The 26592-nt window shown below is 47.2% G+C and overlaps 2 protein-coding genes across 3 annotated transcripts; one reads left to right on the top strand and one right to left on the bottom strand.

The window, feature by feature from the left end:
• Positions 1-834: 834 nt before the first annotated feature.
• LOC136578636 (tubulin beta chain-like) lies at positions 835-3755 on the bottom strand. Its single transcript, XM_066578829.1, is given in 4 exon segments — positions 835-877; positions 879-1173; positions 1176-1356; positions 3738-3755. Coding segments are annotated over 4 exon segments (537 nt in total).
• Positions 3756-3924: 169 nt separating this feature from the next.
• ZNF622 (zinc finger protein 622) lies at positions 3925-23876 on the top strand. 2 transcript variants are annotated; one of them, XM_066579198.1, is made up of 7 exons: positions 3925-3979; positions 6006-6615; positions 8306-8572; positions 10913-11075; positions 12496-12611; positions 20292-20435; positions 23326-23876. In XM_066579198.1, the coding sequence occupies exons 2-7, from the start codon at positions 6024-6026 to the stop codon at positions 23451-23453; spliced, it is 1410 nt and encodes a 469-aa protein (XP_066435295.1). In that variant the 5' UTR covers positions 3925-3979; positions 6006-6023; the 3' UTR covers positions 23454-23876. The 2 variants fall into 2 exon arrangements, with proteins under 2 accessions (XP_066435295.1, XP_066435296.1); XM_066579199.1 differs by lacking the exon at positions 3925-3979 and adding an exon at positions 3991-4068.
• Positions 23877-26592: the final 2716 nt, after the last annotated feature.

Here is a 26592-nt window from a genome sequence, read left to right as displayed (position 1 = left end):
CAAGATAAGAAAAGTCAGAAGTTTTGTGGGACAGCACAAGTCTTAAGCCCCTCTCTCACACAGCATTTTACCGCGCCGTCCCGGGCGCCACACTAACCGCAGTACAACGCTCCCATTGATTTTAATAATGGTTTCTCAGCCCTGCGCTCAAACGCTGCGATTATCAAGCATTTTTGGATTTAACACACCCCACCACAATAATGGGGAGCATTAAAAAGCGCTGACATGCGTTCAAGAACATCGCTCAAAATCACGGTAAAATGCTGCGGTCCGAGTGGTGTTTAACGGAACGCATGAGAGAGTGGCCAACTTCTAATGCCAGAATTGTGGTGTAAAAGCCTTAATAAATGCCCCCTTTGGTGTATACTATATGTACTTCAGCCATGAGATGGCACAAGGAAGATGTATGCAGTTATCATTAAGGCCGTCTGTCAATGGGCAAAGCAGAATATCGCTAGCAATATTCCACTGAAGAACCGCCAGGCTCACCGCAGAGAATTGTGCCAAATGGCAGCACGCCGCCATCTGAGTCCTACGGGCAGAGAATAGTTACGCTTCTCCTCCTGTGGATGTCGGGCTGCACTTTCCATAGTTAAGTCTATAGAAATCATTCACTGCATTACCCAAGGCCGGATTATCGCCGCTGATGACGCAGTGACATGTCGCCCGTGGACAGGAGGCCTTTAGAGTTGTGGCTTATTTTTGGACCAGGGATGTTGCACCTCCTTACCATTACCAATGTATGCCAGAAGGAGGAGGAGAGAGAAATGTAAATGAACCAGGCAACACGGAGCGAACTATTACTCTTTTATAGCCTCCAGTGCAAAAACATCATCAAGCTTCATCCTCGCCTTCTTCTTCCTCAAACTCTCCTTGCCATCTTGGCATCTTGGCATTGTTGGTACTCTGATACAAGGTCATTCATGTTGCTTTCGGCTTCAGTGAATTCCATCTCACCCATTCCTTCACCCGTGTACCAGTGCAAGAAGGCTTTTCGGCTGACCATGGCTATAAACTGCTCCGAGATCCTCTTGAAGAGCTCTTGGATGGCGGTGCTGTTGCCAATAATCTTGGCAGACATTTTGAGGCCTCGTGGTGGAATGTCGCACACAGCAGTCTTCACATTGTTGGGAATCCATTCGACGAAGTAGCTGCTGTTCTTGTTTTGGACTTCAGCATCTGCTCATCGACTTCCTTCATGGACATTTTTCCTCGGAAAATAGCAGCCACGGTGAGGTAGCGCCCATGGCGGGGATCGCAGGCCGCCATCATGTTCTTGGAATCGAACATGTGTTGCGTCAGTTCCGGCACAGTCAGGGCACGGTATTGCTGACTGCCACGGCTTGTAAGCCCAGCCTAAGGATTCCATTGGATTCCAATGCATCAGATCACCTGTCCGGATTCCCACGGCGTAAAAGATAGTCCAGATAGTCCTGGAACTATTTTTCCGTCTGGAATAAGTCGGCCGCTGCATGGGCTCCTGCTGCTAAACTCCCATCCTCCCTTTTCTCTCCTCCGGCTGTTTCCAATTGGAGGGGGCGGAAGCGGAGCTAAGCTCTGCCCCCCTCCCTCCCACTGCTGGCTGCAGACAAGGGGTGGGTGCTTAGCTCCACCTCTGTCCCGCCCACTCCTGTTGCAAACAGCCAGAGGGAAGGAGAGAGGAGGTGAGCCAGCGAGGAAGGGGGGGGGGGGACACAACGGCCTCGGTGTATATAAATCTAACATTTGTGCGCCCGTTCACACGTTTTTGGGGTGCCAACATGTAAAACGCCTGCGGCCATGTGAAGGGCCACACTGGAGAATTGTACTAGTGTTCATTTCATTGAACACTAGATAGTTGGAGTGGTTTTTGAACACGTCAGTGTTTGATAGCGCTTTCTGACACACCTCAACAATGCGATAGGCGATGAGGTGCGCTTAGACAAAAAAAAACCAAAAACACGCAAAACAGAACAGACAGCGCTCAAGAATTGCACACCCACTGGTCCCAACACCCCCTAACAGTTTGGTCAAACGCTCCTCTCTACTGGTGGTCTGTAGGGGGCGTCCTGAGCCCGGTCACCTTGTGTGCCCCCATCCACTGGTCCCAACACCCCCTAACAGTCTGGTCAGATGCTCCTCTCTACTGGTGGTCTGTAGGGGGCATCCTGAGCCCGGTCACCTTGTGTGCTCTCACACATCCGATGGTCCCAACACCTCCTAACAGTCTGGTCAGATGCTTCTCTCTACTGGTGGTCTGTAGGGGGCGTCCTGAGCCCAGTCACCTTGTGTGCCCCCATCCACTGGTCCCAACACCCCCTAACAGTCTGGTCAGATGCTCCTCTCTACTGGTGGTCTGTAGGGGGCGTCCTGAGCCCGGTCACCTTGTGTGCCCCCATCCACTGGTCCCAACACCCCCTAACAGTCTGGTCAGATGCTCCTCTCTACTGGTGGTCTGTAGGGGGCGTCCTGAGCCCAGTCACCTTGTGTGCCCCCATCCACTGGTCCCAACACCCCCTAACAGTCTGGTCAGATGCTCCTCTCTACTGGTGGTCTGTAGGGGGCGTCCTGAGCCTGGTCACCTTGTGTGCCCCCATCCACTGGTCCCAACACCTCCTAACAGTCTGGTCAGATGCTCCTCTCTACTGGTGGTCTGCAGGGGGCGTCGTGAGCCCAGTCACCTTGTGTGCCCTCACACATCCACTGGTCCCAACACCCCCTAACAGTCTGGTCAGATGCTCCTCTCTACTGGTGGTCTGTAGGGGGCATCCTGAGCCCGGTCACCTTGTGTGCCCTCATCCACTGGTCCCAACACCTCCTAAGAGTCTGGTCAGACGCTCCTCTCTACTGGTGGTCTGTAGGGGGCGTCCTGAGCCAGGTCACCTTGTGTGTCCTTACACATCCACTGGTCTCAACACCCCTAACAGTCTGATCAGACGCTCCTCTCTACTGGTGGTCTGTAGGGGGAGTCCTGAGCCCGGTCACCTTGTGTGCCCTCACACATCCACTCATCCCAACACCTCCTTACAGTCTGGTCAGATGCTCCTCTCTACTGGTGGTCTGTAGGGGGCATCCTGAGCCCTGTCACCTTGTGTGCCCTCACACATCCACTGTTTCCAACACCTTCTAACGGTCTGGTCAGACGCTTCTCTCTACTGGTGGTCTGTAGGGGGCGTCCTGAGCCCGGTCACCTTGTGTGCCCACATCCACTGGTCCCAACACCTCCTAACAGTCTGGTCAGAACGGCCGGTGGGGGACAATTCATGGATACGACCATCCAGCTTCTCCCATCCCAATAATGCGCCCCTCTCAGACTCTGGTAACTGGGTGAAATCTCTTCTCTGCGTCATAGAGGCATCTAGTGGCCATCAAGCTCTACAAGCGGAAGAAGAGGTCACTACACAGAGGAGCCTCCGAGAGCCTCTTATAGCCCAAGGGGGAACCACTTTTAGGACCTCCGTTGACCGTCCATCTAATCACCACAACTCTCATCATCCATACATCTGCCTGAGATACATGTCGGGTTCTGCAGCAAAACGACAACGTCTTCTAGGGGCGGATTGTTTTTTGACAAAGTCTGTAATAACAAATCTTCCATGGGAAATGAGGGTTTCTTGTACTTTTAATAAGTTTTAAAAAACGTTTTATCTGCTTACTAAGTCTTTATGGGGAACCCGAACTTAGATGATCTGCACTCTATACAGTCAGTGGCGGAGATCAGAGGCGCCGCCACGTGTGTAGATCAGCGGTGCACAGACATCATCCACAATGTACATCACGGCGAGCTGCGGAGTCAGAAGAGCTGCACTTTCCAAACCGACCAGCAGGTGGCAGAAAAGGATCGAACGTCTTTCAGGAGGAATACGAGTTGCCCGGATTCAATATGGCGCAGACAGTCCACGTAGGCATGTTACGTCACGAGCCGCTCTGGAGTCTGACATCTCTATGGTTGTACCGGAAGTAGGAAGTGAATCGCAGACAGCGTGAGAGCAAGGAGGCCGTGAGTAGTCAGTAGTGTGAACGGGACGTGTGTCCTGCCTGTAGGGGGCAGGACTGTGTATAGTGGCGGCGGCGTGTTCATGCCTGACTGTATGTATGATGGCCGGAGATCCCCTCCATACACCTAGATGTACCCCATAGCCTGCTGGTGGTAATAAGCGGCTGTGAGCGGCTCTGGTGCCACCAGAGGGCGTACTGCTGCTCAGGGGTATTAATTGTATGCCAATGACAGCTGCCAGAGTGCCCACTGTCGCTGCTGCCTGCTGGCCTGTTAACCCCTTATGGACCCGACACGTTTCAGGGGTTTCCCCATGTGGTGGTCTTACTGCCCCGTTTCCTCCCCCATGACACACGGACGCTTTATTGTCTGTTTCCCGTTTTATTAGGGGTGAAAAGCTTAATATATATAGATTTTTTTTTCTTAAATTTTTAGTTTATGTTTAAAATTCGTATATTTACACTAAAGTGTGGGACGGGCTCCCCATATTGATATACAGCATGTATAGTGTCCGCTCACAGGGCGCACACGGCAGCGGTCCTGGTTGGCGTCAGCAGAGGGTCGTTTTTTGTTGTTTTTTTTTAAATATATTTTTATTTTATTTTTTTGCTTTTCCTTGTAACTTTCTTTCACCATCTCTGTCCCCCCTGATGTTATATCAGACCTCTGGGGGTCATTCACAGTGTTTTGTTTTTTTTTCATTTCCCACTGTAGCTGGGGCATCCATAGAGCCGCATCCAGAGGAGCCCCAGTTACAGGGGACACATCCCCTTGTAGTGACAGTAGTCATTGGTAGAGCTGATCGGTCCGCTGCGGCAGGGGGCACCCGCAGTCACATGATTACTGGGTCGAATAGCAGACGTGATACTTCCACTTTCTCCACTTACTACACAACACTTAGCGCTATGTAGCCTGCAGGAGTGAAGGCAGAAGTAGTTAAAAACTGCCTCTTCCTTCTCCTCTGGGGCCTTAGCTGTCACAGCCGAGGACCCGACCTGCTCCTGCTACATTGCTGGAAGATGATCTTGAATCCCGCACCATATTTTTCCTATCAGCCAGGATGAAAACCCAGGACCAAGTGCCATAAATTTACAGTGCTTGGTCCTTAATGGGTTAATTAATATACAGCACACGCTTATAAATGGCGCCCTGACAGGTTCAGTAGTACAATACTATTTGCATCTTATGGATCACATCTTGTATCCAAGCTAGAGACGGTACAACAGGGTACTAGAGCCTCCATGCCCCTCTATATCATATCTTGTATCCAAGCTAGAGGCGGTACAACAGGGTACTAGAGCCTCCATGACCGCCCGTATCACATCTTGTATCCAAGCTAGAGGCGGTACAACAGGGTACTAGAGCCTCCATGACCGCCCGTATCACATCTTATATCCAAGCTAGAGACGGTACAACAGGGTACTAGAGCCTCCCATGCCTGCCCGTATCACATCTTGTATCTAGGCTAGAGGCAGTACAACAGGGTCCTAGAGCCTCCATGCCCACATGTATCACATCTTGTATCCAAGCTAGAGGTGGTACAACAGCGTACTAGAGCTTCCATGACCGCCCGTATCACATCTTGTATCCAATCTAGAGGCAGTACAACAGGGTACTAGAGCTTCCATGACCGCCCGTATCACATCTTGTATCCAAGCTAGAGGTGGTACAACAGGGTACTAGAGCCTCCATGCCCCCCATATCACATCTTGTATCCAAGCTAGAGGCGGTACAACAGGGTACTAGAGCCTCCATGACCGCCCATATCACATCTTGTATCCAAGCTAGAGGCGGTACAACAGGGTACTAGAGCCTCCATGCCCCTCTATATCACATCTTGTATCCAAGCTAGAGGTGGTACAACAGGGTACTAGAGCCTCCCTACAAGGAGTCAGTTCTCCTTTTTGTTCTATATCCCACTCCTTCTAGGGGGCGATGTTATTGATAGTGAGTGTATAATGATTTGCCTCCTGTGGGGGGCAGCACATGGGGGGAGCATATCCTGATAATGTTCTGGTTTGCCTACTAGTTGTGAAGAGAAGCAGAGATGGCGTCTTACACCTGCATCACCTGCCGAGTAGCCTTCGCCGACCCTGATATTCAGAGAGCTCATTATAAGACTGACTGGCACAGATACAACCTGAAGAGGAAGGTGGCGGACATGCCTCCAGTAACCGCAGAGAACTTCCAGGAACGCGTCCTGGCCCAAAGAGCTGTCATGGAGGAGCAGAGCAAAGAAACGGCCACTTACTGTGCTGCCTGTAGCAAGAGGTTCTCCACATTCAATGCTTATGAAAACCACCTGAAATCCAAGAAGCACCTGGACCTAGAGAAGAAGGCCGCCGAGGCGATGACTAAGAAAGTAGAGATGCTGAATGAGAAGAATCTGGAGAAAGGGGTGAAGGTGGAGAACGTAGACAAAGATGCCATGAATGAAGCTATCCAGCAGGTTATCAAGGCGCAACCATCCTTCTCGCCCAAGAAGAAGTCCAGCATCATTCATGAAGGGGATGTGGCTGTCCCTGCCAAGCAAGAACAGGCCAAGGTAAGGCCCGACAAGCCGCCAAGGTTACAGTGGTATGAACAGCAAGCCAAGAAACTGTCCGCTCCGGAGGATGCTCAAGAGTCCATGGAAGAAGGTAATACACAGCGGGTGGGACTTGATCTGACTTCACTCAACCTTAAAGGGATTATTCCCATCTGTCTACCGGATGACTTCCTGATCTGTGGGCTATTTGCTGCCCAAATCGCCTCCGAGTTGTGACCGTGTTGGTTGCGCTGCATGCCACCATGCCATTTGTCACGTACAAGCGAGGTGCAGAAGGAGGCTTTAGATTGTGGAGTGAGCATTGCCCTTAGTGAGTACCTGCCCGCTCGAGAGAAAAGGTTCTGGTGCCGGCGGCGGGCATGGAGCTGCGAGGGAGAGCGCGGAGGAACGGAGGGGAGATCTCTCTCTCCCCGCCACTACCCCCTGCTGACTGCCGCAACTCACCGCTCCCCCGCGCCGGCACCCGAACCTTTTCTCTCAAGCGGGCAGGTACTCGGTAAGGGCAATGCTCGCTCGAGCAATTGCCCTTAGCAAGTATGCTTGCTCATATCTAATTGGTACCCAACTTTCCGAGACTCTGCACGTCAACCGGACAAGCAACCATCACCTATGGTCACAATTCTACAGCAATGCGCCTAGCTCTGCACAACAAACCAATTTGTCACGTCCCGGACAGGAAAAGGGACGATAGCTATTGATCCCACCTCTGTCCTCGATCACTCTAGCAGTATTACAAGCTTGAAGTCATTAGAATTCAGACTGATTTGTACCCAGCTTTCCCGGACTTCTGCACGCATACCAAGCAAAAGCTCAAATCATCCACCTGATCCGTTCTAACGCACTCCAGAGCACTCGTGTAACACCCTTTTTTGTATATCTTTTGTACATATATAGACCTTTCTTAGAATAAATCTGCCATTTATCAGTTAGGCCTGCTCCGTTTTAAGAACAAACCATATACTCCGAAGATTGTGTTCATAGTTCACAAATCGGCTTCCAGTTTAACGATAACGAAACTGGTGGTGGCAGCGATTGGTATGAGTATTGTAGAGCTCTGGAGTGGATCAAGTGGATGATTTGAGCTTTTGCTTCGCATGCGTGCAGAAGCTCTGGAAAGCTGGGTACAGTTCAGCCTGAATTCTAACGACTTTAAGCTTACAATAGGGCTAGAGTGATCAAGGACAGAGGTGGGGTTGATGGGTATCGTCCCTTCTCCTGTCCAGTACATGATAAATTGGTTTGCAGGGCAGAGCTAGGCGGATCGCTGTGGAATCGTGGCTGTAGCTGATGGTCGCTTGTCCGGTTGACTTGCAGAGCCTCAGAAACTTGGGTACCAATCACTCCACAAGCTAACACCACCTCCTGCCCCCTTGCCTGTACGTGACAAATTGGTGGCAGCGGTGGGAACCATTGACTTCAGTGGGAGCTGCCTTAGATAGCTCTGCAATCTGCATTGGTCTCAACCACTTCAATGGGACAACCAGAGACTGCTGAGCGCTTGGACTTGACCATTTCTGGCAGATCCCGTTAAAGTGAATGGTGCGGTGGCACTCATGCGCAGCCACCGCTGTCAAATTTTCAGGACTTGCCTATTACTTGGGACCCATTATACAAAAAAAGACTGTCCCAAGCGGACAACCCCTTTACAGTAAGATTCATTGCTGCTGCTTGCATCTTCCAAATCGCTTTGGTTGAGGTTCCATGTAGTGGGAACCTAAGACTCGGGACGAGTTACCCTAATAATGGGCAACTTCAGTTAAAGTATGTTTCCCTTTTTGCAGATTGGGAAGACCTGGACACGGATGAGAATGAAGGAGACAGTGACGAGGAGATGGAGGAGGTCATTGAAGCTGATGAAGCCACTTCTGCTGCAGCAGCGGAGAGCACAGCGCCTCCCATTGGTGCTATTCCCATCACAGACTGTTTGTTTTGCCTACATCATTCCCGCTCTTTGGTGAAGAATGTCGCTCATATGACAAAAGTCCACAGCTTCTTTATTCCAGACATTGAATACCTCGTGGATCTTGGGGGACTCATTCATTACTTAGGTAGGTGGACCTGTTGACGAGGTTGTCTAATGAATCCGACCTATCCTGCCTCTTCATGTCCGGCGTACAGAGATGTTGGTCTAGGGAAGAACTGTTGGAAGCTTGCATCATAGTCCAACATTAAAGGACCCCGATGGCGATCTTTTTTTTTTCTTTTTATTCATTCACTATGTAGCTTATCCCCCAGTATATAAGTGGTCAGCGTTACCTCAGTTAGTTATTTCTTTCTGTCTGAAACTCCCCGCCTCTTTTTCTTGATATGGTCATGTGATCTCAGTTCTGACCAGCTCAGATCTACTTAGGGCTATGGATTCATTTTTTTAGTCACATTCTCAGTCTGTGTGATGCTGGTATATGATCCTTGACACAGAAATTCTTTTCACAGTTACTGATGATGATCACACAGTTATAATAGAGGAGATCACAGCTCATGCTTCTGACTGGATACTTAAGAATATAGAAGGCAATGACCATTAAACTGTTCCCCAAGCATCATAGGATACATGTGAAAATAAAAGTAAAACATCTCACTGTCACGATGGTGCCTGATAAGCATCACAGGAGGCTGCACTGCATGGAAGTGGCTAGAATATATAGAGGAGACCTTCAGAGTGTGACAGGCAATCAGTTGAGGGGGGCAGGCATGCTAAATGTGTTTTCATCAGAGGGGCGTACAAGACGTCACAGGCTGCTGCAGCCATTGACAGAGCTCAGCGATGGATCAGTGAGCCATACCATTGGCTACAGCACCCTGTGATATCCCATATACGGGCTGCTGCAGCCTGTAAACAATACGTCAGAGGAGATCCGGACTTGTGGGAAATCCCGTGTAGAGGGGAATATTAGCTGTTTTTTTATTTTTTACCTGTGGGACAACGTTCACTGCCAAATTAAATAACTCGGACAACCCCCTATAAAATGATGTATTTCACCGTGGTTGCGTACATGCCTATAAGCCTGTATAGGTTAACTGACTGACACCTTGTATTCCATTAACCCTTAATGACATGGCCTATTTTGGCGTTGAGGATTAAACGATTTTTGTTATTTTTTCATCTCCATTTTTCAAAAGTCATAACTTTTTTATTTTTCCGTTGACGAGGCCGTATAAGGGCTTGTTTTTTGCGCGGCGAACTGTAGTTTTTATTGGTACCATTTTTGGGTACATAGACTACATTGTAAAACTTCTATTTTTTTTATGATCGCAGGGAGAGAAAACGCATCAATTCTGCCATAGATTTTAGTTTTTTTTTTGTTTTTTTTTACAGCGTTAATTATGCAGCATAAACGACACTACATTTTTTTCTGCGGGTCGGTACGGTTATATTTATTTTTAGGTTTTTCCACTTTTCCAGAATATAAACCATTTTTTTTGGAATTTTTTTATTTTTCTAAACTCACAGCATTCAAAGCCCTATAACTTTTTTATTTCTCCATGGACGGAGCTCTGAGGGCTTATTTTTTGCGAGACGAGCTGTAGTTTTTATTGGTACCATTTTGGGGTACATAAATTTTTTTTTATCACTTTTATTGCGTTTTTTAGAAGGCAAAATGCTAAAAATTAGCATTTTGCCTCAGTTTTTTAGCATTTTTTTTAACGCTTGCCGAGAAGGATAATAAGCGCGTTCAATGTATTGGATGCGTCGTTACGGACGCGTTGATACCAAATATGTGGGATTTTTAATTTTTTTACATTTTTTTTATGCTAATATGAGAAAAAGCATTAAAAGGGTTTTTTAACATTTTTTTTACATTTTTATTTTTTGTACTTTTATTTTGCTCTTTTTATTTACACCATCTGTGTCCCTCTGAGGGACTTGCACAGCGGGACTGCAGATCGCTACGATAAGGCATGGCAGGACTTCTCTCCTGCCATGCCTTATCGCTTACTATAGCGATCACAGGCTATGCCAATACAGGATGCCGGTATCTGGCATCCTGTTGCCATAGCAACCAGCCGGGCTCTCGCGGCAGGAAAGAGGTTAACAGCAGGGGGGGCGCAACTCCTATGCCCCCCGCTGTCGCAGCGGGACGCCGGCTACTAGTGACAGCCGGCCCCCGCTGCAGGATAGCGCGAGAGTCTCCTCACTTATTTATAGTATATAGTTGCTCTCCCTAAGGAGAAAAGAGCGTTTCTGACATCTGCTATAATCTCGCGCTATCCCTATGATGTAAGGGTACGTCATTTTGCGGGAAGTACCCCGCTCCCATGACGTACCCTTACGTCATAGGGCGGGACGGGGTTAATCATGACAGTTAGCCTTCGGATACTTTGTAGCTATATATGTACATGAGATGTAAATGCCCTTATATCTGCCTGCTTATGTCCTTCTCTTGCAGGTGAGAAGGTTGGTGTTGGGAAGATATGCCTGTGGTGTAACGAAAGGGGCAGATCCTTCTACACCACTGAATCCGTGCAAGCCCACATGAGTGACAAGAGCCACTGCAAGCTCTTCACCGACGGAGACGCCGCTCTGGAGTTCGCAGACTTCTACGATTTCAGGTGTGAAATGTTTCATGACGACAGGTAACCTTGTAATGTTTCTGGAAGCTGCTGTCGCTCTACTGCACTAAGGTGGGGGCAAACATATATTCTTCTCCAGTGGCTTTAATTAGGGAGAATCTGTCACGTTGAAAAGCGGCCCCGAACTTCTGTAAAGTGTGATTGGCTAAAGAGACACAGGGGTGTAATTCTTATCTCTGAACTCACTTTCATCCCCCTTATAAGCTGGCAAACGCTCCTTGCTCGGCATTGTCCTGCATACCCAGAAGCAGCACTCTGTGATGTCCCAGCATGCAATGCATGGGCTGTTTGTTGGCTTACTGCAGGGGGTGAAAGTGAGTTCATAGATAATAATCTGGTTAGAATCTGTCTCTCTCCTGCTGTCCATACATGATAGTGGTGCAGAGACGGTTTTCATGGCGATAGATTTCCTTTTACACACATGCCGCAGGCCTCGGGTCTGTACCCTGTTACACACAATTAGCAGATGATTTACTGGAAACCTTACAGCCCGGTTTGATTTGTGTAAATGAATTCCTCCAATCCAGTTGTAAAGCTCTGCCGTATGTGTTGGAGCCGAATAAAAGCCATTATTCTGAGCCTCCACTCTCCATCATGGACTGTAACCACAAGATGCCAGGTCCGAGGAGGATCGCTATCCTCACCAACTACACAGCCAATCCGGCTGTTTACTTGTTGCTAAATTGGAGTACCACTTGCTACTTGTGCGCCCATTGGGCGGAGCTTCACTAAACTTTTTAGAAAAGGTCGTTACTCACTAATAACAGACCGGAAGACGTGACAATCAAGCACCAAACTCCTGTATCTGAGTGCCATTAGACGGAGTTATGGGGTCTCCCTGCGGGATCATTTGTAATAATGTGGTATTACTCTGCTATGTAGCATTACATGTGATGTACGGATATGCTGGCTCCATCATGGGGGTTCTGGGTCAGTGAGAAAGTGGGCTCCTGAGGGTCGGACACCCTTTCAGATATCCATATGCCCCAGTAGGATATATGGACAGGAGTTGTCTTTCTGTGGCAGTTTAAATTACACCCCTGTAGGTACCATGTCGGGCCGGCCTCACTTACTCAGAAATGCAGTCCTAAGCTCTCGCTCATGACCTGAAGGTTGCACGTTCAATCCCCGCCATGGTTCAGGTAGCCGGCTCAAGGTCGACTCCCCCCTTCCGAGGTCGGTAAAAGGAGCACTCAGCTTGGTGGGGGGTAATAAATAAAAATTACCTGAAAGCGCTGCAGAATAAGATTTATTAAAGAATTCTGCTCTCTTCCCGTCGTCTTCCTTCTCGGCTCAGTACCAGTTTGACTCTAACATCAACTTTTTTAATATGAACCCCTCTGGTTTTGTGGAAGGATCTGTTGTCCCAACTGTGTTCTTCTTTTTTTCTGTACAATAGCACCAGTTATCCTGACCACAAAGAGGGCGACGATGTACAGATGGCTGAGCGGGAGCTTCCGCATGAGAAAGCCTTAGAATATGATGAGGAAACGATGGAATTGATCCTGCCATCAGGTAGGTGATCACACTGATTTCCGTAACCTCGTGCGTCTGCGCTCTATAAACGCTTCTGCAGTTTACATGAATGAGCCACATATACAGAAGCTGACACACGTATAATCTGTGTGATGTCACCGAACCGCATGATGCTGCAGATCTAGAGCTCTTTTAGTGCTTAAGGCCGCTTTCACACGGGTACAAAATCCTACGGTTTTCCGGCGAAGCGACCCCGCTACAAAACCCATGTTGTTTAGTGGTTTCCTTCACATTTGTGATGTTTTCACTCATGCTATATTGCGAGAGAGAAAAATCGCAGCATGCTCTATCTTTCTGCGATGTACGCTTTTTTTGTTTTTTACATTTTTTCCCCTCCCATGTTTCCCTATGGAGTCTCCTTGTTTGTTGCACGAACTTGAAATTTTCATGCGATGCGTTTCTAACATTAGAAACTCCTATTGAATTGCATGATAAAATTGCGTGATTTTATTGCAAGTAGACGCAATGCGAGATTATTCACAAAAAACAGTGATATCACAGGAACAAAGACACGATTTTCTTGCGGCAAAATCACTGTCACCCATGTGAAAGAGGCCTTGGATATATGAGCTAAAGCATCACATTAACCCCTGAAATATACCCTGGTGTTGAAATATAAGCCCTCCCTGGAAAATAAGCCCTAGCTACACTACATGTTAAAAAAAAACCTAACCTAGCAGTCAGCGTTCAAGACCTCACCCTGGGCTGCGCCGCTGCTACTGTTCTCCAGCACGCTGACAGAGCAGCTCTTCCTGATAGAGGGGCTTGAATACCCCGCCTCCAGCAAGCTAATGCTCTGATTGGTTAATTGAGTGCCGCATCAGCTAGTGAAAGCCAGTGCTCGATTAACCCCTTAGTGACAGCCCTATCGTAAAACTACGCCCTGCTGTTGCAGGACGTGTATGGAGGGAGGTAGCGGTGCTATCTCCCTCCATACAGCGCGGGCATCAGCTGTTTATTACAGCTGACACCCGCAGGCAATAGCTGCGCTCGGCCGTTCGGACGATCACGGCTATTAACCCTTTAAATGCCCCGAACGCTGTTCGGGGGTCCCGCACGGCCCCCCCGCGGTGAGATCGGGGGAGCCGTGCAGGTGTCATGGCAGCCGGGGGCCTAATGAATGGCCCCAAGGCTGCCTTAGCAGACTGCCTATCAAGCCATCCACACAGGATGGCTTGAAAGACTGCCTGTAAAAAAGCAGTATGACGTAATGCTATAGCATTACGTCATACTGCAGGAGCGATCAAAGCATCGCATGTTAAAGTCCCCCAGGGGGACTTCAAAGTAATGTAAAAAAAATTATCAATAAAGTTTTTTTAATTGTTAAAAAAAAAAGTTATAAAAGTTTAAACCACCCCCTTTTGCCATATCTATTATTAAAAAATCAAAATCATAAAATAAAAATATGTATTTGATATCGCCGCGTCCGTAAAAGTCCGATCTATCAAAGCAGTGCATTATTTTTCCCGCACGGTGAACGTCGTCTGAAAAAAAAAATAAAGAACGCCAGAAATACACTTTTTTAGTTACCCTGTCTCCCTGAAAAAACGCAATAAAAAGCGATCAAAAAGTCGTATGTATTCCAAATTGATACTATTGGAAACTACAGGACATCCCGCAAAAAATGAGCCCTTGCTCACCTACGTCGACGGAAAAATAAAAAAGGTATTGCGCGCACAAAATGACCGCAGAAAATAATTGAAAAAAATTAAATATCTTAAAAAAAAATAAAAGTACTACAGCAAAAAATATACTATACAAGTTTGGTAGTAATCGTACTGACCCATAGAATAAAAGTATCAGGTCGTTTTTGTTGCAGTTTGTGCGCCGTAGAAACAGGACGCACCGAAAGATGGTGGAATGTCGTTTTTTTTCCATTTCTCTCCGCTAAGAGTTTTTTAAAAGTTTTTCAGTACATTATATGGCACAATAAATAGTGCCATTGAAAAATACAACTCGTCCCGCAAAAAACAAGCCGACATACAGCGACGTCGATGGATAAATTAAGGAGCTACGATTTTTTAAAAGGGAGTGGGAAAAAACAAAAATGGAAAAAAGCAAAAAAACGCCATCACTAAGGGGTTAACCAATCACAGCCGCTCAATGATGTCATTCAATGAAAATCGTCCATTTTTCCCTATGGGAGCAGAAGAATAAATATTGCATCGCCGGCGCGGGTTTGTACGTGTGCAATGCAAGTTTGGCTCACGGGATCTCGCTGGCCGGATATTTCTCTGATATATATACTTTTTTGCGCAGTGCTTCTCATCCCGGTGATATTTATATTGTAAGCTGACCCTTTGCTTCCTGCAGTTGATAACTATTGCGTGGTTTAACCCCTTAGTGACTGGACTATTTTGTGCCCTAATGATTAGGCTTCTTTTTTTTTTTAGTTTTTCATTAACCTATTCCAAGAGTCCTAACATTGTTCCTTTTTCCCATCACATAACCAGATGAGGGCTTGCTTTGTGCAGGTCTAGTTGTATTTTTGAAAGCACCTCTGTGGTGTTCATATAAAGGGGATTCCAGTAATCGGCCCCCAAAGATCAGCCATATATTCCCCACCCCCGTGGACAGGAAGTAAATGTCAGTAATGGGGAAAATCTTATTTGAATGTCTGATAATGCCTCACCAGTTAAGGCCCATGTAGACACAACGATTATTATTCAAAAGCCATCTTTTGAGTGATAACCGTTGCGTGTAAATGTGCCCATCTTTCAGTTTTCTTCTAAACGATGGACTTCAGTTCGGCTTGAAATCCGTAGTTCGGCAGAACAGCTGATAAGCAGGACCGCACGCTGTGCTCAGCCCAGGGAGCGCTGGTAACAGCTGATTACATCATCTCAGCTGTCAGCGCTGCCGGCAGAACAAAGAGAATTTATTCAGAGAACAGTGAGTGGTCCTCTGAATAAATTTAGCTCCCGGTACTAATTGGTACTAATAGGGCTTAGTATCATTTAGCAGATTATGCAAAATGATCGCTTAACCCTTTGCAATCCAATTTTGGATTTAGGGTTTCCTAGGGGGATTTCTCTTCCTGCCATTTCACAATGGTGCCATCTGCTGGCTGGAGCCAGTACTGCGGTATGGGACATGCTAGAAAGGTCCCCGACAACAGAGCGGCCAGTAATATACAGTAAGAATACCCTGCTGGACGTCTTCCGACATCGGAGTTGTACAGGCTCCAATCAGAATGTCTTCAGACATCAGACAGTGGATTGGAAAGGGTTAAAAGTCATCTTCTGAGCGATGATCTTTGTGTCTAAATACACCTTTAGACCTGCCCCTATCTCATAAACCATCCTAAAACCTGTCCTGCCCCACATCTGCTGGTGGAGGTGGCTGAAATTGGGGAAACGGCTGATCCGGCTGATCTGCAACTCTTGTTCACTTCTATAGAAGTTTTGGACGAGTGTAGCGCGGCCACTTCATCTGTTTCCATAATTCTGTCCACCTTTGGTCGCCGCATTCAGACAGCTATTTCCATCTCAGCCTTAAGAGAAGTGCGGTCACCCTGGGGGTGAGCAGTAAAATGCGAAATAAGTCAACATTTAGGTGTTTTATTGGCTTACTTACTTCCAAATGACTTGATTTAAATGCCAGAAGGAATCCGATAGGACAAACGCCATAATGGAGGCCGTGCGGGGGGATATTTCTTCATGTGACTGCTCCTCTTATAGCAGCTCAGTATTAGAATATATTGATTTAAGGTAATTGCTACCATAATGCTGACAATAATGCCGTTAGCCGAGGCTAGAGATGCTGCCGGCTCTTCTATCAGTCATTGTTGGGACAGGCGGGGGGCGGCCGACCAGTCTGTAACAGCTGGGTGTATCGATTTAGAATTGACAGGAGGAAGTAATAGCGCTGCAGCACTAGGTATTGATTTCAGGTTGGATAAAGACGGCATGAGGGGAAATACAAAGAAAACCCAGAAGAGAGACGTTCAATCTCAGAATATTAGACGCCTAACAAGCGGTTACATGCTGGTCGGGATACAGCTACCTTGTGCAGAATATATAAGCATCGTTAGTAACATCCCTCCCCTAGAAGTTGTCGGAATGGAATGAAACTTTCTGTGTAATTTGCAAAGTTGATATAAGTGATTACAATGTATCAGGCATCGAGGCACTAGTACCCTGTTGTACCGCCTCTAGCTTGGGTACAAAATGTGATACAAGCAGGCATCGAGGCTGTAGTGCCCTGTTGTACCGCCTCTAGCTTGGATACAAGATGTGTTACAGGTGGGCATTGAGGCTCTAGTACCCTGTTGTACCGCCTCTTGCTTGGATACAAGATGTGATACGGGGCAGCATGGAGGCTCTAGTATGCTGTTGTACTGGCTCTAGCTCGGCTACAAGATGTGATACAAGCAGGTATGGATGCTCCAGTACCCTTTTGTACCGGCTCTAGCTTGGATACAAGATGTGATACGGGCAGGCATGGAGGCTCTAGTACCCTGTTGGGTCACCTCTAGATTGGATACGAGATGTGATACGGGCGGCATGGGGACTCTAGTACCCGGTTATACTGCCTTTACCTTGGATACAAGATGTGATATGGGTGGGCATGGAGGCTCTAGTACCCTGTTGTACCGCCTCTAGCTTGGATACAAGATGTGATACAGGGGGCATGGGGGCTCTAGTACCCTGTTGTACCACCTCTAGCTTGGATACAAGATGTGATACGGGGCAGCATGGAAGCTCTATTACGCTGTTGTACTGGCTCTAGCTCGGCTACAAGATGTGATACAAGCAGGTATGGAGGCTCTAGTACCCTGTTGTACCGCCTCTAGCTTGGATACAAGATGTGATACAAGCAGGTATGCAGGCTCTAGTACCCTGTTGGGTCACCTCTAGATTGGATACAAGATGTGATACGGGGGCATGGAGGTGTACAGGTTCTGTATAATTTCTGTGGCATATCTCTCCACATTTCCGGTAACTGAGCCTTTTGGATCGTGCAAAACGGTAGGCTGTGGAAGTTGGCGTCCCAGATTATTTCATACATGTATTGGTGACAAATCTGGTGACCAGACAGCTACGGCAGTGTGACAATGTTGTGGGGGCTCCTGTGACCCCCTTGTCTGTGCGGCCGACCATTACCCTGCTGGAAGCCGCCATGAGAGGAACACATGTGGCTGCAGGATGTCCTGAACCTATTGCTGAGCTGTCATTGTTACTAGGGGTGACCGACTGTCATGTGATGTACCCTCAGACCATCACACCAGTAGGGGGCAGTATGCTGCTCCACAGCAAAGCCAGGATTAAGGCGATCAACCCCGAGGTCTCCAGACACGAATACGGCTGTTGCCAGCGCTCAAACTAATCCTGGATTCATCGCTAAAGACAAGCCATTTCCACTCCGCAGCGTCCAGTTTCTTTGTTTACAGCACCACTAAGAACATAGGTGACGATGTATGGAAAAGGCTGTACATGCAATGGGCGCCATAAGACCAAATGTCCTTCAGCCAAGCGCCTGGAAATGGTTCCGACAGACACGGGTGTAACGATGGTGCCCCCTGTCTCTGGATGGCTGACAACGAAACAGTTGGAGCTGCTGGTGCTTGTTAGATGATCAGACGCTCCTTTCTTCTGGTGGTCTTTTGGGGGCATCCTCAGCCCAAGTCACCTTGTGTGCCCCCATCCACTAGTCCCAACACCTCCTAACAGTCTGGTCAGACGCTCCTCTCTACTGGTGGTCTGTAGGGGGCCCTCACACATCCACTGGTCTCAACACCCCCTAACAGTCCGGACAGAACAGCCGGTGGGTGACAATTCATCGATACGACCATCCACCTTCTCCCATCCCAATAATGCGCCCCTCTCAGACTCTGGTAACAGGGTGAAATCTCCTCTCTGCGGCGTAGAGGCGTCTAGTGGTCAACAAGCTCTACACAAGTGGAAGAAGAGGTCACTACACACAAGGAGCCTCAGAGAGCCTCTTACAGGCCTGAAGGGAGGTGGGGACCGCTTTTAGGGCCTCAGGAGATGGAATTGCAGGACGAGTTTTGCAGCAAAAGAGTGTTTTTGACCAAGAGTATATTAAAGAAAAAGAGTCAATTTCTCCTCATTTCTGACTGCAGTGACTTTCTATGAGACTTCCAGAACATTTCAGCCCATTGATCAATGTTTTATCATTTCTGAAGCTCTCCAGAAATATTTCCATACATCTGCTTGAATGATTCTGTCGGCTTTTCCTATAAGCTGCTCTTTTTTTAAGCTGCCCTTTAAATGTCTCTGTCTGTCTTTGAGGCTCGGTATTATCCCTGCTGGAGATTAGAATGTGAAAGTATATTGATCTGATCAAGGATATGAAAAGCCGACTATAACAATCCCGTGCAGTCAGTGCGGCTCTATGCTGAGTTATTCCTGGCGGTGGCCTGGCCTGTGTGACCATCTCAAGTATTACTCCTTCACTCTGTGGCTCATCTATCAGAAGCCTTTTTAGCAAGCTGCCACGTAGTTCTGTAAAGTCTATGCTGTCCGTGTGGCCGGTTATATCGCACCAAGGCCTTTCATCTCATCAGGAAATGCACAGAAGCTGGCAATGAAAGATGGCGATTTTTCATTCGCGCAACACTAGGAAATATGACCGCTTGCTGAAGGCGAAGGATGGACAAATGCCACACCAGCATTGCTGAGTCCCTGCAGTGTGACTCAGGAATTGCATGCTACTTCCTTTACTCTTTTGTATGCCCACTGACTGGGAATGTTTAGCTTGCAGAAGAGAAGGCTGAGAGGAGACTTAATAGCTGTCTACAAATATCTGAAGGGCTGTCACAGTGCAGAGGGATCAGCCCTATTCTCATCTGTACAAGGAAAGACTAGAAGCAATGGGATGAAACTGAAAGGGAGGAGACACAGATTAGATATTAGACAGTGAGGAGGATCAATGAGTGGAACAGGTTGCCACAGGAGGTGGGGAGCTCTCCTTCAATGGAAGTGTTCAGAGGCTGGACAGACTTCTGTCTGGGATGATTTAGTGATCCTGCATTGAGCAGGGGGTTGGACCCGATGACCCCGGAGGTCCCTTCCAACTCTACCATTCAATGACTGTTATGGGCATTTCTATGTGATGAATATTGGCCAAACCTGCCAATTTCAGTAGGACCAACTGACCAGCTAATGTGTTTGGTGATGTTTTTGATTTTCACTTGCCATCAGATGTCGGGGTAAGGAAGAATCGTGCGTGTTGGATTTCATCATACCGGATCCTTTGTTCTTATAGGAGATAAGATGTGTCAGGTAGCGGCTTACTACCCTCTCTTGCGAAAACATCCATACTCGGCGGAGCCAAGTGTCTGGAGGGTTGGGAGGAATACTTAGCCAGTTGCGTAGATAGCGATTGTCCAAATAAAGTGCATGGTTACCTTAATATCTATGCTTGAAACATTTCCGTGGCCTACTTGGCGCCCCTCTGCACATAGTCTTGTCTTGAAATTAAAATTGGGATTGGTTTTTGGGGTGGAGGTAACAGGCGGGTCATCTAGCTGAACATTTGCTTGACATTGATTTGTGATTGAGGCGCCTGAACACCGTTAATATGGCTACCGAGTGACAACCGGCTGCTTCTACGATGGAACGTGAGATGTTTTTCTTAATTTTTCTAATTGAGTTGTCTTCTTCTCACCGTATCTCATCTGTGCTTCTATTACAGGTGCCAAGATCGGTCATCGCTCACTAATGAAATACTACAAACAGAAATTTGGTCTCAACAGAGCTGTAGTCCTATCTAAAAACCAAAGAGCTGTCGGCAGGGTCTTACAGCAGTACAAGGCCTTGGGCTGGACTGGGGGGACTGGTAAGTCTGTTTTCAGCAGGTTGCTGATGGGTCTGCCGATGGTGTCCAAGCAGCATCAATGAACCAAGTAGACATTGGCCATCGCCATGTGGAGGGGCTCTATGTAAATGTACACTTCTTAATAATGTCAGCGCTTGTTCTACTTAGACTTTCTCATATACAAGTTAGCAAGTGCTGCAAGGATAAATGTTACTGCTGATGGGGAGGCTGGGATCAGAGACGGTGTGTGAGGCCACCACCATGGTCTCGGCCCAAAATGTGGGGCAGCTTACGTTTGTCTTTTTGCAAGCGACTCTCCTTTGACCTGCAAGCACTGACTGGGAGGGTGTTGTACTGAAGCTACGGGGTTGGGGACAAATCTGTGCTGTGCTCCTCAGCGAGATGGGCCCGGCTTTACCAAAAATGTGGTTTTGTTATGCATTTTCTACATTATATTACTTTAAGATAATGTAACAATTGTCAGACACACAGATAGAACACACGTGGAATATTCATTACAAGATATTTATGGCTGGGTACAAATAAATCGGTTCGACGAGTGGAAGTACATTGTGTGGCTGGACGCACGTAGCTAACACACAAGAACCTAAGGCCCGTGACTTACCGGCACAATTGTGCGGCCATTGGCTGCCAAGTGGGAGGAGGTCTGACTGCATGCGGTCCGCCCTAGTGTGGGCGTCCACCCTAAAGCCCTAGTGACCGGAGCTCAGAGATCACTAATATATCACATTGTATATAACATATCCTCTAATTGCCCCATATACCGTGTCTCACTGGAGTATCTACAATGGACCCCTATGTGGACCATGATTTAACCCTTTCCAATCCATTTATTTTTTCCTCATCCATTCTCCCCAGCTCCAAATAAATTGGAGCTGGGGAGAATGGATGACAAAAAATAGATTTTCCCTTCACCCTTCTGATCTGACAGAGTTCAGGAGGGTGCAGGTGGTCACTACACTGTGGGGGGGAATGCGGAAGTATTACTTCCGCATTCTCCCTTCTGCCTCCCGACTCTGTGATCATGTGACAGCTGGTGGTCAGGTGACGCCGGCGGTCGCATGATCGCCGGCCGGAATCTCCGTGCATTACATAGCGCTAATTGAGTGCTATGTAATGTGTAAAGGAGAAGGCAGAAAGGGTTAAAAACTAGAGATGAGCGAACCTACTCGTTTCGAGTAATTACTCGATCGAGCACCGCGATTTTCGAGTACTTCCGTACTCGGGTGAAAAGATTCTGGGGGGGGGGGGCGGGGGGGAGGCGTGGCGGAGTGGGGGGTAGCAGCGGGGAACAGGGGGGAGGCCTCTCCCTCCCCCCCGCTGCAACCCCCCACTCACCCACGGCGCCCCCCAAATCTTTTCGCCCGAGTACGGAAGTACTCAAAAATCGCGGCGCTCGGGCGAAAAAGGGGCGTGGCCGAGTACGCTCGCTCATCTCTAGTTAAAAACCCTTTCTGCCTTCTCCTCGGGGGTCCTTGATGAGGACCAGTGCAGGAGTGCATCTGCACCTGATGTGTCTGACGATCAGGTGCAGATGCACTCCTGCACTGCAGTGTCAAGTCTGCCCCGACATCGGAGCTGTGGAGGGAAATGATGATGTCGGGGCAGGCCCAACAGTGTCTTAAACACATTAACCCTTTCCAATCCAAAGTCTGTGACATGGCTGCATGTGCTTTTATATGTGCAGGATACTTCTCTGTCATACATGATCATGGCATCCTTTATGCCTCTTGTGAAACAGAATGACGATGGGTTTCCATAAGTAGATGCTTCCTCATTGATGTTGCATGCCTCACTTTGGGGTCATAGAATGGATTTTATAACTTTAGACTTCTGGTGAGACCACTTCTGGGATACTGTGTTCAGTTCTGGAGACCCCATCTACAGAAAGACATTGGTAGAATAGAATGAGTACAAAAATGGTGGAAGGTCTTAAGGGGTTTTCTGAGTTAATTTTTTTTTACTGCTGGCAGGCTTATAAATTAGGTAGAAAAATAAAGGGCCTCGGCTCGCCTGTTGCCCCCTTGACGCTCACAGCTTCGGTGCCCCTTCTTCCAGACGGGACTGTTTTACAAGCTGCAGTCAGTCTGTATACAGAACCTCACAATCCGGAGCTGCGCTCCGCAGCACGACTGGCAGGACAGCGGGAGATGCTGGGGGTCCGGGATGAGCGACTAGGCTTATTTTATTATTTTTCAGGACTGCAAGTTGTCTAAAATAAAATTTAAAAAAATCATAAAACACATTTAAGCAGAAAACCTACCAAGAAAGACTTGTGTATAGCCTGAAACTAAGACGCAGAAGGGGTGGGCACATGATGAAAACCTTCAAAGAGGACCGATTGTATTTTTTTTTTCTTTAATAGAGGTGGCAAAAAAATCTAGTTTAATTTTCCAATTATGTAATTTAAATTCTTTTTTAAGAAGCAGAGTAAGTACTATCCGTTTGGCGCACGTACTGTATGCAAACTGATGGTCTGCTTCAGAAGATTCGCCACAAGGCAGCCTAACTAGACGTTCCCAGTATGCCTAGCGGCGTGATATCCTGCTGCCCACAGACACTGTAACGAAGGGCAGACTAGATGGACCATGGGGTCTTCTGTAGAGATGAGCGAGCATACTCACTAAGGGCAATTACTCGAGCGAGCATTTTCCTTAGCGAGTACGTGCCTGCTCGGAAGAATAGATTCGGCTGCCGGCGCGGGTGAGCGGTGCGTTGCGGGAGTGAGCAGGGGGAAGCAGGAAGGGGGAGAGGGAGAGAGAGATCTCCCATCCGTTCCAACACCCCCCCCCCCCCCCCGTACGCTCGCTCATCTATAGTCTTCTGTCATCAATTTTCTGTTTTTATAGTTGATTATTTACTAATCCTGTATATATTTCTTCCTCTCCAGCTGGCGGTCTGCAGCACGGACGCGACATGCAGTATGTGCAGAAGATGAAGTCTAAATGGATGCTGAAAACGGGGATGAGCAATAATGCTACAAAGCAGATGCACTTCAGGGCCCAAGTTCGATTTTGAGGCGTTCATATGTGTGGTTGGCGAAGAGATGGACGGTTGTCTTGTGATCCCGCTGTTGCCGGCTCTCGGTATACAGTTGGAGTGTATTTATGCTTTTTGTCTTGTCCGTGATCTGAGATGTTGCATAAGTAAGTTAGTGGCATGTAGAGGAAGCGACTTGTAACGCTTAGGAGTGCCTTAATGGTCTAATATATGACAATTGACTCATTTTAACACTGTGTACAAGACATAAGCAGCAGAGTTGAAAATCTCAGAAGTAACAAGTTGATTATATACTACATAAATGAAGATAGGTTAAAATAAAGCAACGGCAACAACATGTGCATCTACATATGTAAGGCAGTAGCTTTAAGGCCTCTTCGGAATGATATTTTCTGGTGCATTTTGAATAAACTGGACCTCTCGTCTCAAAGAATAATTTTATTGGATGTTAAGTCTCTGTTAATAAAAAATAAAACTGGTGTCAGGCAGAAGAGCATTAAAAGAGGTGGTCTCTGAAGACTTCTGGTGGTGGTGCTTTTCAGGGGGCACAAGAGAGGCACTATTCCCTTGTGATGGGCACTAAGTGGGTATTATTACTGTGTGGGAGACATAAAGGAGAGCACTATGACTTTCAGCCACAACAATAGCATTATTGTTTTGTGAAGATAGGAAAGCAGGATCTCTTCTCTGTGTGCGCAGTTTATGGGACACATTATAGCAGCAGTCTCCACCTAGCAGCTTAGAGAAAACTGAGAATTAGAGATGAAGAAACTGCGGAAAAATGCAAAATACATGTCAAATAATGGCACAAACTACTGTTACCACTCATGTACACACAACAGCTTATTCTGAAAAGTCCTCTGAAAGTGTTGGGTAACAAAACACAACTGCTTTAGAGATTGGAGGGAAAAGGAGCTATAAAAACAGCTCTCCTATTAATGTGGTATGAAAAGGTACTTGTCACATCCACACTTGGACACTGTGGATCTGTAACCTGAAATCTTCACACAACTGTACACTAAGCAACAAAAGAAAGTGAACTAGAAAACTGCAAATGGGACTTGCAGAAAGACCTAAACTAATGACTGACAAATGCCCAAAACGTTCACCTGCATGCATAAACAGATGGAATTGCAACAGTAAGTACAAGGTATTGGTTCGTGTCTTGGCCAATATACTTAAGCCCACAACAAGGGTTCTAGTTGTCTTGTGGGTCCCTACTCTCACAAGACAACTTTCCCATGAATCATGCCTGCAAGCGGGGCGATCGTCCCAATAGGGACTGCCCCACACTGGAACCTAAGAACCTAGCTCACCCTAGACGGTAAACTATCCAAGCTGAACAGGATGCGATTAACCCCACCACACAAGGAAATGCATACTAGACGAAACATGACTGTTCACCTCAAGTTTGGCCACTTGCACAGTGATCAAAATATCTTCAATACACAATCAGGTTAGATAGATTTATCGATAATATAAAGTTGTCAGCTCTTGCTTGGGCCCTTAGGAGGCAGTGATCATGCTATCCTTGAATTTTGGGTAAAAAGGAGAGGAAGACCTGAGAAAACTCAGACCTCAAGGTTGGAAGTCAGAAAGGCAGATTTTAATGAACTCCAAAAGAAGGCAGGAAGAACCCAATGGCTGGATGTTCTTAAGGACAGAAATGTCCAAGAAGGTTGGCAAATATTGCGAAATGAGATTCTCAAAGCACAATCATTAGCAATCCCTAAAAGAAGGAAGAATGGGAAGCATTTAAAAAGACCAGGATGGATGAACACAGAACTTGCGCACATGCTGAAAAAGAAAGGGAGGGGCATATCTAAAGAATATAATGTGATCTACAGAAACTGTAGGGCAAGTGTTAGAAAAGCTAATAATGAATTGAGGCTTGCAATGGAGACATAAACAATAAAAAAGCATTTTGTATCCAAGCTAGAGGCAATACAAAAGAGTACTAGAGCCTCAATGCCTGCCTGTATCACATCTTGTATCCAAGCTAGAGACTGTACAACAGGGTACTAGAGCCTCCATGCCCCTTGTTTCGTATCTGGTATCCAAGCTAGAGGCAGTGCAACAGGGTACTAGAGCCTCCATGCCCAACGGTATCACATCTTGTATCCAAGCTAGAGGCGGTACAGCAGGGTACTAGAGCCTCCATGCCCATCTGTATAACGTCCTGTATCCAAGTTAGAGGCAGTACATCAGGGTACTAGATCCTCCATGCCTGCCCGTATCACATCTTGTATCCAAGCTGGAGGTGGTATAACAGGGTACTAGAGCCTCCATGCCCACCAGTAGCACATTTTGTTTCCAAGCTAGAGGCAGTACATCAGGTACTAGAGCCTTCATGTCCCCCATATCACATCTTGTATCCAATCTAGAGGTGGTACTACAGGGTACTAGAGCCTCCATGCCTGACCGTATCACATCTTATATCCAATCTAGAGGTGGTACAACAGGGTACTAGAACCTCCATGCTGCCTGTATCACATCTTGTATCCAATCTAGAGGTGGTACAACAGGGTACTAGAGCCTCCATACCTGCCGGTATCACATCTTGTATCCCAGCTAGAGGTGGTGCAACAGGGTACTAGAGCCTCCATGTCCCCCTATATCACATCCTGTATCCAATCTAGAGGTGGTACAACAGGGTACTAGAGCCTCCCTGCCTGCCCATATCACATCTTGTATCCAAACTAGAGGCGGTACAACAGGGTACTAGAGCCTTCATGCCCCTCGTATCACATCTTGTATCCAAGCTAGAGGCGGCGCAACAGGGCTCAGCAGTGTGCATGAACCCTCATATTAACCTTAGTTTATCATGTGGTCCCTGTGTCGGTACGGTTAGTTTCCAGCTGTCCTGCATCCTGTAAGCCTTCCTGTTACCATATGATATTTCATGGTGCGTAGTCTTTTACAACAGACTCCACAGAATTCCTCCAGCACCATTGTCTTCTTGGACACGCATCATTATGGAAATAAGCATGAAGCCGGCTGTTACCGCGTTTAAAAAGTCCGTTTATCTTCATTTAATGGAGAAGTTAAACAATTCTGCTTAAATATTTAATCACCTGCAGCCGTTGTCAGTGTAATAACGTTCTATCGCTGCAAGGACTCTTGTATCACAGAAGAAACTTACCAACAAGGTCAAAGA

The sequence above is a fragment of the Eleutherodactylus coqui genome, chromosome 9 (genome assembly GCF_035609145.1).
Source record: "Eleutherodactylus coqui strain aEleCoq1 chromosome 9, aEleCoq1.hap1, whole genome shotgun sequence".
NCBI classification, from domain to species: domain Eukaryota; kingdom Metazoa; phylum Chordata; class Amphibia; order Anura; family Eleutherodactylidae; genus Eleutherodactylus; species Eleutherodactylus coqui.
The sequence above is the reverse complement of the archived record's forward strand: the minus strand, read 5'-3'. Positions and strand labels throughout refer to the sequence as shown.

What these genes read in the sequence shown, in the direction of transcription:
- ZNF622 (XM_066579198.1), top strand. Translation starts at nt 6,024, where the DNA reads ATGGCGTCTTACACCTGCATCACCTGCCGAGTAGCCTTCGCCGACCCT. An exon ending in TCAAGAGTCCATGGAAGAAG is followed by an intron (nt 6,616 to 8,305) that starts GTAATACACAGC and finishes CCCTTTTTGCAG; the next exon opens with ATTGGGAAGACCTGGACACG. An exon ending in GCAGACTTCTACGATTTCAG is followed by an intron (nt 11,076 to 12,495) that starts GTGTGAAATGTT and finishes TCTGTACAATAG; the next exon opens with CACCAGTTATCCTGACCACA.